A 13,747-nucleotide genomic window follows, 5' to 3' on the forward strand; every position below is an offset into this window, starting at 1 on the left:
TAATTTTTCACACTAACACATTTATTCCCAAGTAAGAAAAAAGTTAGATCTTTCTTCAAAGATGATGCTAATACTAAAAACAGTCAGTTGACACTTCCTTGCTCACTATCTGCTAGGCACCATGCTACACACCTATACTAAGTTATCTACTAACAGCTACTTAGCTACTAGCAACTCCAATGAGGCAAGCACTAGTAGTATTAGCCCTATTTTACAGACATACTGAAGGATTAAGTGCTTCACCCAACATCACACAGCTTATAAGCTATGGAGCTGAAACCCAAACAGTTAACAAATTAACTCCTATTCTTCTAAATTACAAAAGTCAACAAATGGTTTATTTTGTTTACACACCTTATAAGCTATGGAGCTGAAACCCAAACAGTTAACAAATTAACTCCTATTCTTCTAAATTACAAAAGTCAACAAATGGTTTATTTTGTTTAGCAAGTTCCTCTTTAATGCTTGTTACAAAAATCAGAACTGCTTGTAATTTTCTAAGCTCTTAATAAGAAAAACCTGCTAATATTTAAAAACAAACTAATACTTGTATACAAGCTATAGAACTCCTTTCTCTGTGAGAAAGTTGAAATTTACGTTTTCCCACTGAAGAATTTTTACTTCAAATGTAAATCTTAAACAAGGATAAATACTAACATTAGGTGGTTGTCAAGGAATACAAATATAATCTGACTTTTTAAAAAGAGGGGGCAAGCATGGCTTTTATTGACTCTGTCAGGGACCCAGCTCTTCAGTGTCAGCCTCAGCAGTGCAACAACCATTTAAGAGAGTAAGAATTTTTGTTCAAATCAGGTTTTTCTACAGAAAAGAGGCATGTAATTTTTTGTAAAACAACCATCAGCCCTGTGTTAGTATACAAACTAATGTGGAAGGAAAGGGAGCTTTGGGTCCTTATCTTTTTTTCCTATATAATTATAAATCTGTTAAAATTAACAATACATTATTAATAAAACTTGTCTAAATCATACAATGTAGCATAGCTCTCAACTGTCTGTTGAACAAGAGTATTTTCTAAGTGACAAGTTAGTTCTCTTAATGGTGACTGCAAGTTTTCACAGGAAAAGGTTTTGAGAGAGTAAGGGGAAGTCATTTCTAAGAAGGGTGGTACCTTAATAAAGTAGGCAAGCCTAATTATTACACTTTAACAAAGTCACAATTTAATTCACCTGAGAAGAAAGACATTAGAGTCATTTATCCATTGCATTCATGAGAGAACGGTTAGGATAAAATGAAGTCAAAGAATCAGCCAGCTCCATGCCTTCCAATCAAGTTTAAACATAAAACCTTCAGAAAAGCTGTTAATAAGGAAACTGATTATGTTCCACTTTCTCTTCATTTTTCCTCAAGCACTACGGTGGAGGTGTAAATAAGACAAAACACAGTTCAAAAAGCAGAATGTAAATAAGAATCAAGATGCATACATAATCCCACAATCTGAATATTTAACATCTACAGAATTTAAATGGTTGAAAATAATTCACAGGATTATTCCTATAAAACATTAGGCAGAAATAAGGTAAATGCCAAAGTCACAAAGGTTTCCTGGAAAGCAAAAAGTGACTGCTTAAAATAATTACAGTTAATATGGTACAACTGGTCACTACAAATAAGTTCATAAACTAAAGAACATCTTAGTATGTTGTATGCTCCTAGGTTAATCACCTCTAGTCCAGAATTAAAAGCAAATCAGAAATGGATTTCTTTCCCCAGAAATGAATCTTCCAAAATATTCATCTGCAACTGCCTGATCATGATAAAATTTCTTACTTATGCTCTCAAAAATTAAGATTCCTCTTACTGTTTATTCAAATGAAGGAAAATATAATTAAAAATTCTTCATGAGCTCTAGCTTATTAATCAAAGCCCAACCAACCAAGTGTTAACATGAAATGAATTTTATCCCATGGTAAATGCTTGCAAACTTGACTTAAGAGTATGGATTCAGGGACTTCCCTGGTGGTGCAGGGGTTAAGAATCTGCCTGCCAATGCAGGAGAAATGGTTTGATCCCTGGTCCAAGAAGATCCCACATGCCGCGGAGCAACTAAGCCCGTGTGCCACAACTACTGAGTGCACTCTAGAGCCCCCGAGCCACAACTACTGAGCCCGTGTACCACAACTACTGAAGCCCGCTCACCTAGAGCTCATGCTCCACAACAAGAGAAGCCACTGCAATGAGAAGCCCACGCACAGCAACAGAGTAGCCCCCGCTCGCTGCAACTAGAGAGAGCCCACATACGGCAACACAAAGTGTACATACAGTGGTTCTTATTTAAAAAAAAAAAAAGAGTACAGATTGAACTTGATCAAGTTGTCAATAATTTAAAGGCAATAATTTAAATTCGGTTAACAATGATTTATAAGATATTTCAGTAAGACCATTAAAAGGAACAAAATTTCAAAAGGGGACCTATTTTTGCAACAGTCCTTTCCTACCAATGTAAAAAGATACTCTTAAAACAAAGACACTTAAGTCTCACTTCTAACCCACCCATACTGTCTTTTTAAATTCTAGTGACTTACTGAGGAAAAAAAGAGTTCTTTCTCTTCAGCATTTTAAAATGAATAGCATCCCTCAGCTCACAATAGCTTTTAACCACTAAACTATAAAAATCAGACAACAAGACACTAAGCAGAGCTCCAGCTTATACAATCTTAGAGAACTAACACTCCTACTAACACTCTAAGTAAGGAATGGTTTTCTCAGTTGTATGATACTATTAAAGAAAAATACATCTTTTCCAAAGTCAAACACAAGTGATTATATCAAATAGCTTTTAGTGAATATGAATGTTTCCACATTCCACAAATACACCTTTTCCAACATTCTAGTCAATTTCTTTTGACAGCTAATTTAAAATCTCTACTTCCTAAGATGTTTGTAAATTGCTTTTTTACAAGTATGTATATAAGTTTAATAATTCAGAAATTTAAAAGCGAAGTTTCAGTGATAAATCACAATAAGGAGGGAGCAACATACTATAAATCAATTTATCAAATTTGCCTGCCAAAAAAATACACTGAAGTCAATATAAAAACTTACAACTCAGGAGTAACATCACAGAAAATAGTCGAGCACGGCACTCAAACAACTGGTCCCTCCACTAAAAAATCATAAGCTGGCAAAAACTGACAATAAACTCTGGAATAAAAAAGCAACCAGGGAGGGACTTCCTTGGTGGTGCAGTGGTTGAGAGTCCGCCTGCCGATGCAGGGGACATGGGTTTGTGCCCCGGTCCAGGAAGATCCCACATGCCGCGGAGCGGCTGGGCCCGTGAGCCATGGCCGCTGAGCCTGTGCATCCGGAGCCTGTGCTCTGCCACGGGAGAGGCCACAACAGTGAGCGGCCCGCGTACTGCAAAAAAAAAAAAAAAAAAAAAAAAAAAAAAAAAAAAAAAAAAAACCAGCAACCAGGGAAATGCTTGAGAAGAAAGAGGCATTTTTATTTGCCTGTCTGCTATGCCCCATTCCCAAGAGAAGCAGCAATAGCTGTGGAGATGGAAGCTTCTGTTCCTGGACCCTGCTCCTAAAATACTATAGTTGTGTGTTTTGACCTGTCTGGCAGTTCTCTGAAGGACTGGTGCAGAGGATGACCTTTACTTCACATCCCAACTCCAGCTAGAGTAGCTTTCCAGGTATCTGCCAAAAGATTAAAGACATATACTAGCAGGCAAAGCACAGAACAGGGCAAGCAGCAGACAAAACCAAAAGACTGAAAAGGAAGAGACTAAGGTGTTAGTTCTTTGAAGAAATAAAGGCTTGGAAGGGCTACCACATATACCAGGGAAGACAAAGTGTAAAATGCATACCAATTTAAGCATTATAAGAGTCCTAGAAGAAAAAAAACTAGAAGTGGGAAGAAAGAATATCTGAAGAAATATTGGATGAAAACTTCCCAAATTTAATGAAAGACAGGAATCTATACATCAAAGAAGACAAATAAACTCCAAACAGGATAAACTCATAAACATCTACACTGAGAGATATTATAACCAAACTGCTGAAAGAGAAAGGCAGAATCTTGAAAACAGCAAGAGCAAAGCAACTTATCATGTACAAGGGATTCTCAATAAGATTAGCATCCCATTTCTTATCAGAAACCATGGCAGCTAGAACCAGTAGAATAACATATTTAAAGTGCTTTAAAAAAATCAAAGAGAATTCTATATCCAGCAAAACTATCTTTCAAAAATGAAAAATTAAGACATTCCCATTTAAACAAAAATTGGGTTTGAAAAAAAAAAGTGGCAACTGTACCCTGTGTGTAGATCTTGAAGACAGTTTCAAAGAATGATATGTGCTAATAACTGTAACACATGAGCCACAGAAGAAAGTATCAATAGAATTAATCATTCAGTACTCCAAGTGAAAGAAAATCTTGCTACATTTCAGGCAATATTTTGGGTTTAGTTAAAAACTTGAAGCTGAGAGGTAAAATATTTTCAACAGCCAAAAGAAATCCTCTTTTCCTCTGACTCTTACATTATTTTCTCTTACAAAGAATTCTTTGTTCAAACTTTGATATAGACTTTACCTGGAACATTATGGAAAATATGTTATGTTTCCAAAAAGGCAAAATGTACTGCTATGCAGATATGTATAGTCTATAAGATTGCTTCATCTCAAGTCACTGTCTGACCAATCCCTTGGCTGCCCCCAATTAACTAGGCAGAGGTATCTCTTCTCAACTACTACTAAAAAATTAAAATAAAAATCCTAAGGGAAAAAACTGGAGAACATGCCCATAGCTCAATTCTTCTAAGTTTTACTATCCAAGTTCCACAAATAATTCTAAGGTTCCTATGCTGGTAAGGTTACTGCCACCAACACATATTCGCTCATTCCTCGGCCATGGAAAACTGACTCAGGCAAGAAAACCAAATACAGAAATCCTTAAGTTATCAATATTAATCTTCTTTAAAAACGGTTTTACAAAAGATAGACTCAGCCTGCTATGGACTGAATTCTGTCCCCCAAAAATTCATGCTGAAGTCCTAAACTCCAATGTAATGTGATGATAACTGGAGATTGGGTCTTGGGAGGTAATCAGAGTTAAAGAAGGTAATGTGGGTGAGACCCACATAGTGGGATCAGTGGCTTTGTAAGAGGAAAAGAGATCACTCTCTCTACCATATGAAGACATAGCAAAAAGACTTCAAGACAAAAGAGCACCCTCACCAACAACCCAATTCTGCCAGACCCTGATTGTGGACTTCCCAGCATCCAGAACCGTAAGGTATAAACATCTGCTGTTAAGCCACCCAGTCTATTGTATTTTATTACAGCATCCTGAATTGACTTAAGACACAGCCAGAAAATACCAGATAAAAGTTATATAGCAGTGAGTCATTGAACTTGCTGACAAGATGCTACTACAGGCCCACGCAAGAATGACAGCTGAAGTCTGAACCACTGAAATTATGACAGGAACCCTAGAGCTGCAGCAATGACAATGCTGAAGTGGCAACCTTGGCCATGGGCCATGTCCACACGAAAAGAACTATACTGCAAAAGTCCTACACTTGCTTTTTCCAAAGTGAAATCCATGTGCTTTCTTTGTGAAAAATTAATAATATCCCAAGGATAACTGAGGAGTCTTCTGTTTCCTTTATACTCTAACAAAGAGCTTGTCTCATGTAGGAACATCGAATAACCAGCTAGCCTTACATAATCATTCACTACAACCAAATTCAGCAAACAACATTCCAATAAGCCAATTTAATTACAAAAAGTTAGTAACCTGTGTCCAGAAGAGAATTTCACCTTATCAGCTTTCTTATGTCTTCGGTCAGTACATTTAAATCTAGAAGCAGCAGGAAAGGCTCAATTCTTTTAGGAATGTTGTCTCAATCTACTATCAAAGTAGTTGCAAAAACGTGCCTCTGGTACCAGGTAGGGGAGAGAAGTGACGGAAGGAATTAAAGATGTTCAACTATATATGTAAAGTGGATTAACTGGAACAAAAACAACCTAAGCACAGCACTGCCAAATAAAACGTGCTGATGAAGTGTCTGAAAAGTTAACAAGTAGGGGGAAAATTATCACAACTAATCAATTACTCCACAAAGCATACACTTCTAATTTTTACAGCATCAAGCTTTAAAACGTCAAAAATCCCTCTTATTAAACTCACAGTAAGTCTTCGATATATATTTGCTGAATGGATAAAATATGTACTAATCCATATTCTGACAAGTATTTTCCTATATGAGAAAATTAATTGTATTAATTATCTGAGGTAATTCTCAATTAACCCTTGTTAAAATGAAATCCTTAAATACTTTACCAAGTCAAAAGGTGTTTTGAAGTTTCTGTGTCATTATACTGCACAAATTGTTCAAACAATGGGAAAATCATCTTCTAACTATCCCACTGAGGAGGTCTGCTTCTGAATTAGAAGAGAAGCACTCCAGAATAAATGGTGACAAAAACTTCATGGATTCAAATTAGGGTTCTTTGGGGGAGGGGAAGATGATTTTTATCAAGTGACAGGCCTACTACATCTCTAAGGAAGAATAATTCAAGGTTTTGTCATTAACCAAATATTAGGGACAGGAGGAAGCGACAAGAAATGAGTAAAAAAGATATAAAAAGACCTACTAAGGGGAGAAAGAAGGTAATAAAGTAAAATTAACATTCCCAATACTTTCGGTATTGTATTATTTGCACTCAACAATTAAAGCAATCTGATATCTTTCTAAGGATAAATTTTAAGTATTTGGAAGAAAAACCTTTCTTTATTTCAAGATTAAATGAGCTTGTACTTATAATTCCAAATGTTCTTCAGACTTTCCATAACCTCCACATGAGAACGCTCATGTTTTGGGACACACTAGGTATTCAAAGAATGACAGCTCTGTACATGTCAATTTCAATAACAGATGAGACTGGCATTCTCATGGGCTATGAGGGCTTCTTATACTACGTTCCTTACTCCATCCCTTCAACATATTCTACACACAGTGGCAGGATTAAACGTAACATCATTGCCAGCTAGGTATGACATTCAAAGCTAAATCCCAACCAATAAAATCTGAAGTGGAGCTTCATATCCAAGGCCCCCTGATTCTACCATAAATTTTCTATCTTTAACAAACTGCAGATCTAATCACATACCAGAACACTCAAAGGGATCTAAATACTGCTGCTGCTCCATCTCTGTTCAGTACTACCCTTCGATTATGACCACCAGATCAATGTTGTCCAAGGCATGCCCATTTCACTCAAATCAGAAGTAACCTCTCCCTTCTCTAAATTTTCTACTCCATTCTTTGTAGTTCTCTTTCACTTACCCAGTTCTATCTTATCTTATGGTGATTTGTGTACACCAACAGTCTGCTCCCTGAGGGCAAGAACTCTATCACACCATCTTTGTGTCTCCCACAATGCCTAACACTCATTTCCATAAAGAACTGCTGATTTACTACATGGATACCTCAAAAGACTCTATGGGAAAAACAGATATATTTTAAGGGAAAAAGAAAAAAGTTTAGATATGTCACTGTTTTAAATTGCATTTGCTTTTTACATCACTTTGATAATCTCAGTGTTTTAAGTGAATATTTAATCCGTTTACAATTAAAATAAGCACTAATACAGTGGGGTTCTATAGCTCTTCCTAATATTTGTTCTTTATTTGACCCATCTATTTATTCTATGTTCCTATTCCTGTTCTTTTCTTATTTTTTGCCTTCTTTTAGATTAGAAAAGTTGTTCCCTTTCTTTATTAATTATACATCTGTTACTATTCTTTAATTTTTTTATTTTTATTGAAGTATAGCTGATTTACAATGTTGTGTTAATTTCTGCTGTACAACAAAGTGATTCAGTTATACATATATATACATTATTTTTCCATATCGTTTTCCATTATAGTTTATTACAGGATACTGAATATAGTTCTCTGTGCTATACAGTAGGACCCTGTTGTTTATCCATTCTATATATAATAGTTTGTGTCTTCTAACCCCAAACTCCCAGTCCATCCCTCCCCCACCCCCCACTACCTTGGCAACCACAAGCCTTTTCTCTATGTCTGTGACTCTGTTTCTGTTTTGTAGATAAGTTCATTTGTGTCCTATTTTAGATTCCACATATAAGTGATATCATATGATATTTGTCTTTTTCTTTCTGACTTACTCACTTAGCATGATAATCTCTAGGTCCACTGCTGCAAATGGCATTATTTCATTCTCTTTATGGCTGAGTAATATTCCATTGTATATATGTACCACATCTTCTTTAGCCATTCCTCTGTCAGTGGACATTTAGGTTGTTTCTATGTCTTGGCTATTGTGAATAGTGCTGCTATGAACACAGAGGTGCATGTAACTTTTTGAATTAAGAGTTTTGTCTGGATATATTCTCTAGCCCCTTCCACCATGTGAGGACATAGCAAGAAGGTACCAGCTATGAACCAGAAAAAGGGTCCTCACCAGTATGTGACCATGCTGGTGCCTTGATCCTGGACTTCCAGCCACCGGGACTGTGAGAAGTATATTTATGTGTTATTTTGTTACAGCTGCTCAAACAGACTAAGACATCAAACTCACCTCAAACAAGCGCAAGTCAGCAGGAACTCTGTCCCCAACAGAAAGGCAAACTGTATCACCTGGAACCAAGTCTCGCGCAAGTGTATGTTCCAATTTTCCTTCACGCACACTGTAACATGAAACAGAAACAACCACGGCGGAAGAAAGCAAGCCAGGCCACTTATTTTAAGAAATTCCTTCCAGTGGGCTTGCCTGAGGGAAAATATATTGCATTATCACCACTTCTAAGGAGATAAGTCAAATACAGAAACCAAGAAAAGACTTACTCTTGTGCTCTTGGTAATTAAGATGCTAAGATGAATTTAAAAAAAAACAACAAAGCACTGGAAAAGCTATCCAGTTGCTCAAATGTAAAATGTGAAAACTGTAGCAACTTTCTCAATCACCAACGTCTGATTATATATCACTGCACCCACAACAGTGCTTGGCACATAGTCACACACAGAAAGTATCTGTTAAATAAATCCATGTCTCAAGAATCTCAAAATTAGAAGTAATGAAAGTTTTAATAGTACAACTTGATATACTGAATAGGGCATGAATTTCTCATGTTAGATTAATGGTTTCTACCTTATGTTTAAACAAATATTGGGCCACAATGTACACTGTACTAGTCACATTTAATTTCTACTTTTAAGAGTAGAAATACATATCAGAAACAAGGATCATACCAATGGCATTCTGGTGGCATAAGTTTACTCAGTTCTTCAAGAGATTTTTCTGAACGATATTCCTATTAAAAAAAATTAAGAAAAAATATTTATAAAGAAATACAAATATGTACATTCTTAAGAACATATACTATGTTAAACCTAACTAAATATTGACCCCAATCATTATTTTAGCATTTCTCCCAATTTTTATCTTCTTCTTTATTTGCATTTATATTCCTACCCATAAAAGCTTGTCCCTTATGTTAAATTATAGTGACCAATTTTTGATAATTAAGTATTCTCAATTTTTTATACATATATATTTATATTTATTTGGGGGGGGAGTGCCGCACCATGCAGTATGTGGGATCTTAGTTCCCCAACCAGGGATCGAACCCATGTCCCCTGCATTGCAAGTGCGAGTCTTAACCACTGGGCCACCAGGGGAGTCCCTCAATTTTATATTTCAATATTCAGTGTGCAAACCTAAGGTCAAGTTACTTATAAGAAAGTGAAGAAAACTGATTAGTGTGTCCAAAGAGTATAGAGTTTTCAGTCATTAAAAGTTAAGATCATTGAGCCTTATAATTAAGATAACTTTACTTTTAGTGTTTAATGACCAAGAAAGTCAAAGACAATTAACTGCAAACAACACTGGCTTTGAGGATTCAAGCCCAAGGCAACTATAAAGGTTTGTGAAACAAATCTGTGTGGGCAAGGAGAGAGATGTGGCTGCCCTACCCTGACAGACACCTTTCCCATGACTGAATTACCTGGAAGGGGAAATTCTCAGGGGCCCTAACTCAGTGAGGCTCCAGCCTTCTTCCAACCATACAATCACAGCTGAGAGTCAGAGACATCCTTCACCTCAGTAATGTGGGATGTCTTGCTTCACACAACATCATTGCTATTTTTGTCACATGTCTGCACTAAGTACACCAATCTTTTGATCTAAGGTTAAAAAGGGAGAAGAAGGGGTAGGGAGAGTAGTGGGAGTGAAAGTCGGGGGGTGTTTTGAAATGACTGCAGTGCTAGCACTAATCAAAACGGCATACCCATCACAAACATTTTCAAATAGAAAATGCAAAGCTGTATATGAATAACTTAGAACTAAATCTGTCTTTACTACTTAGGCAAGAGGAACAAATGTGAGAGTAAGGTAAATCTGTAAATATAAAAATCACAAGACACCCAGTGTAATATACAGCATAAGGAACATTACAATAATTCTGTATCAGGACAGACAGTTACTAGGCTTATGGTGATCATTTCATAAGGCATGCAAATATCAAATCACTGTATAGTGCACCTGAAACAATACTGCATCTCAACTGTACTTCAATTAAAAAAAATTATAGACACCCCTCCCCCAATCATACCAAGGATATTAAGGAATTTGGAAGTTTTACCCAAAAATTCCATAAAAGGCTAGAAAACACTCACTACTCCTAGATCCTACTAATAAATGACATAGATGCTCCCCAATCTTTACCTCCCTCTTCACACTTCTTAGCCTTTACTCCCTACAACTACAAAGATACCTCTATATCAGAATGATCCTTCAACACAAACTTGACAGCCATCTCAAATGAACACCTAAAAGTTAAATTTTAAATTTATTGTAAGGTGGCATCACTATATGACTATACAAAACAATTAGCTATTTTTAGCTAATTAGCAAGAGTGTACAATGAGGATGGGAAATTGAGATTAAAAAGGGGGGAAGGCTGATGTAAATAATAAAAGACTATAAAAAGCATTCTCCTCCTAAAACACAAGTAAAAACACAAATATAAATAATGAACCTATCAAATGAACCTATCATAAAGATGTTTATTTGGCAGATGGTTTCAGCCACTACATTTAAGGCGTGTAACACACTATCTTTGTGTAAAAGTCCACACTGAGTATGTTAAAATAGAAATTTTGTGGGATTTTTTCTGAGAGTAGGGGTATTACCAAGCTACTAACGTCTTCCATACAAAGTGATAATACTGTAAGAATACTTCTGAAGCAAGCCACTCCATACATAAGTAGCATTACTAAAGATGCAAAAGGGTTCCAGTTACTGGTCCAGTGCGTTGTACCACCCACATGACCAAATGAATAGCTGTGTCCAATGAGGCTCAGCCTGGAATAACCTCTGCTAAACTAAGTCCGCCACCTGCCCTAAGGCAATTTTTATCTGTTCTAAGCAAAAGGATTCCCTAGATACAGGATCCCTGATGGTGTACTAATGCAACTCACAAACTTGCTGCAGATAATCTGATTAAAACTGGCTTTTCTACACTCGGTGACTATAAAACAAATTACTAAATTAGAGATTACCACAGGAAAACTGGATGATGACAGGAAATACCCAAGGAATAAATCATAGATGTGAAAATAACCACAGCCACTTAAAATATAGTCTTACAATTCAAATTAACAAGAATTTCAAATGACAAATTAATTTTTCCCTAAACTAGAATAATTCTTCTAGTCTTATTAACCATGCTTTAAAACTTTTAGCTAATCAAATGACACCTGCCAACACTGTTCTAAAACCTGAAGAAGTTATCAGATATTTAAATAAACATAAAAGCCCACGTTTTTATTTATATCTATACTTGTCAACAGAAATCCAGACATTATCTCCACATTATTCACATTAATTTTTTAAAGGGGGTTCCTTTTCATATATTTTCTTTACTGTTTCAATGTCTATGCTGAACAGGGAGTTCAATCCAGATCAGAACAGCCCTTCCATGGAGGAATGAGGAATTTGAACTCTGGCCCAATTTTTTAACTGGAAAAAATTTAAAAGCCTACTGCTGGATTTTATTTCTATTACTGTACTTTTTGTTTCCATCTGCTTCAGTTATCTTTAACATCATCAAATAAAAAACTAGATGCCACTGTCTAAACCAAAGCAGTCAAGTTGGTTCCACAAACTTCCTTGGAGAGTTACTGTTTTTGAAATTATTTCAAAAACAAAGAATAAATTGTTCTGACCAACATACCCATTAACTATACATTTTAACAAAAGTCACCTTAATTTTTTTAAACAATTAACTAAAATACCATTTTTCTGTTGTCAAAATAGGGTACTTACTCACCTGAACAAAGGCGACTGTAACGACGATAAGTATTGCCTAAACAAAACAAACAACCTTTTTAAATAAGACATTGTAATAACTGTTAATCATATCTTATTTTTCTGACTCTATCTGCAGCCCCAAGACACCAGACACTAAGCACAAAACAGCCAGGGAAGGAATCACAACTCCACCTTGAGGCCTGTGGGGAAAAATGGACAGCTGACAGGGACCTGCCTCCCCAGGAAGGCTTCTCAAACTCTTTGCTCTCAGGATCCCTTTATGCTCTTACAAACGGATGACCAGTTTTTGTTATGTGACTTCCAGCTATTGATATTTACCATATTAAATACTTTTTCAATCACTCAGTTTTAATTTCTACTTATCTAAAAAAAGCCAGCCCATTATGTGTTAACACATACAACATTTTTTATGAAAAATATATTCCTCCCCCAAAATTGTGGGAAAAGTGGCAGTGTTTTCAATTTTTCTATCTTTAATGTCTGCTTTAATACAAAGCCAGATTCTTGTATCTGCTTCTGCATTCAATCTATTGATATATGTTGATTAGGCTGAAGTATATGAACAAAATTCAGCCTCATTCAGATATTGTTGAAAAAGGGAGGAGTATTTTAAAAGTCTTTTCAGATGATTGTGGATATTACTCTTAGCTACTACACCAAAATTAGACAACTGTTACTTTAAAAGTAATTTGCAATATAGAACCTAAAACTATATCAATGAACTCTTCATAATCTGTTATGTTAAAACCTATTTCTCTTTTGCATGTTGAATGGCTCTTTTGTCACCAAATATTTTGTATCATCATGCACTGGTCATTTAGAAAAGATTGATTCACTTGGTTATTCAAATCTTTCAAGTGTTGGCACATTTCATAATAGTTAAAAACAAAATCACATTCACTAAAATCACTACTGATCTCATTAGAATAAAGTCTTAAATACTGGGAAGCTGTCCAGCATAAAATAATGCATAAAATTTTTGCAAAATTCAAATTATCACTGAAAGCTTGAGTTTTACCATTGGCAACAAATTCTGTCAGTTGTTTTTCTTGTAGTGATAGGCTTATGTCACTCACTATCAAAAAAAGTATGCCTGTTATCCAAGTCTTAATAACCATAGTTTGTCTACCTGTCATTCTTTCAAGTAAAAGACTAGTTCAGCTCAGCACACAGCCTTTCCTTGAGACAACCATCATAGTTCAATGCGTACTTCCCATTTCATCACACAGAACATTAAAAAGGTATATACTTAAAGATCAAGACTTAATAAAATTAATTTTTACTGTTTTATCAAAAACACTGCTAGGAGAAACAGTGAAAGAAAACAATGACTACTAGACAGTTTGTTGCCATTATTTTAATTCAAGCCAAAGCTCTAACAGTTTTACCCGCCATCACTTTTGCACCACTGATGGAAATGTC

The 13,747-nt window shown here is 35.7% G+C and overlaps 1 protein-coding gene across 3 annotated transcripts in view; it reads right to left on the reverse strand.

The window, feature by feature from the left end:
- The window catches only part of ATP2C1 (ATPase secretory pathway Ca2+ transporting 1), a 127,922-nt gene that overhangs the window by 47,449 nt on the left and 66,726 nt on the right, over positions 1–13,747 (reverse strand). For all 3 annotated transcript variants that reach the window (XM_067033794.1, XM_059065473.2, XM_059065472.2), the window contains 3 exons: positions 12,324–12,359; positions 9,244–9,305; positions 8,573–8,681 (listed from right to left, as the gene is read on the reverse strand). In XM_067033794.1, the coding sequence (XP_066889895.1) occupies positions 8,573–8,681; positions 9,244–9,305; positions 12,324–12,359 (207 nt within the window). The remainder of the gene's footprint in view (positions 1–8,572; positions 8,682–9,243; positions 9,306–12,323; positions 12,360–13,747) is intronic.

Source organism: Kogia breviceps, chromosome 5, assembly GCF_026419965.1.
Source record: "Kogia breviceps isolate mKogBre1 chromosome 5, mKogBre1 haplotype 1, whole genome shotgun sequence".
In the NCBI taxonomy this organism is placed as follows: domain Eukaryota; kingdom Metazoa; phylum Chordata; class Mammalia; order Artiodactyla; family Physeteridae; genus Kogia; species Kogia breviceps.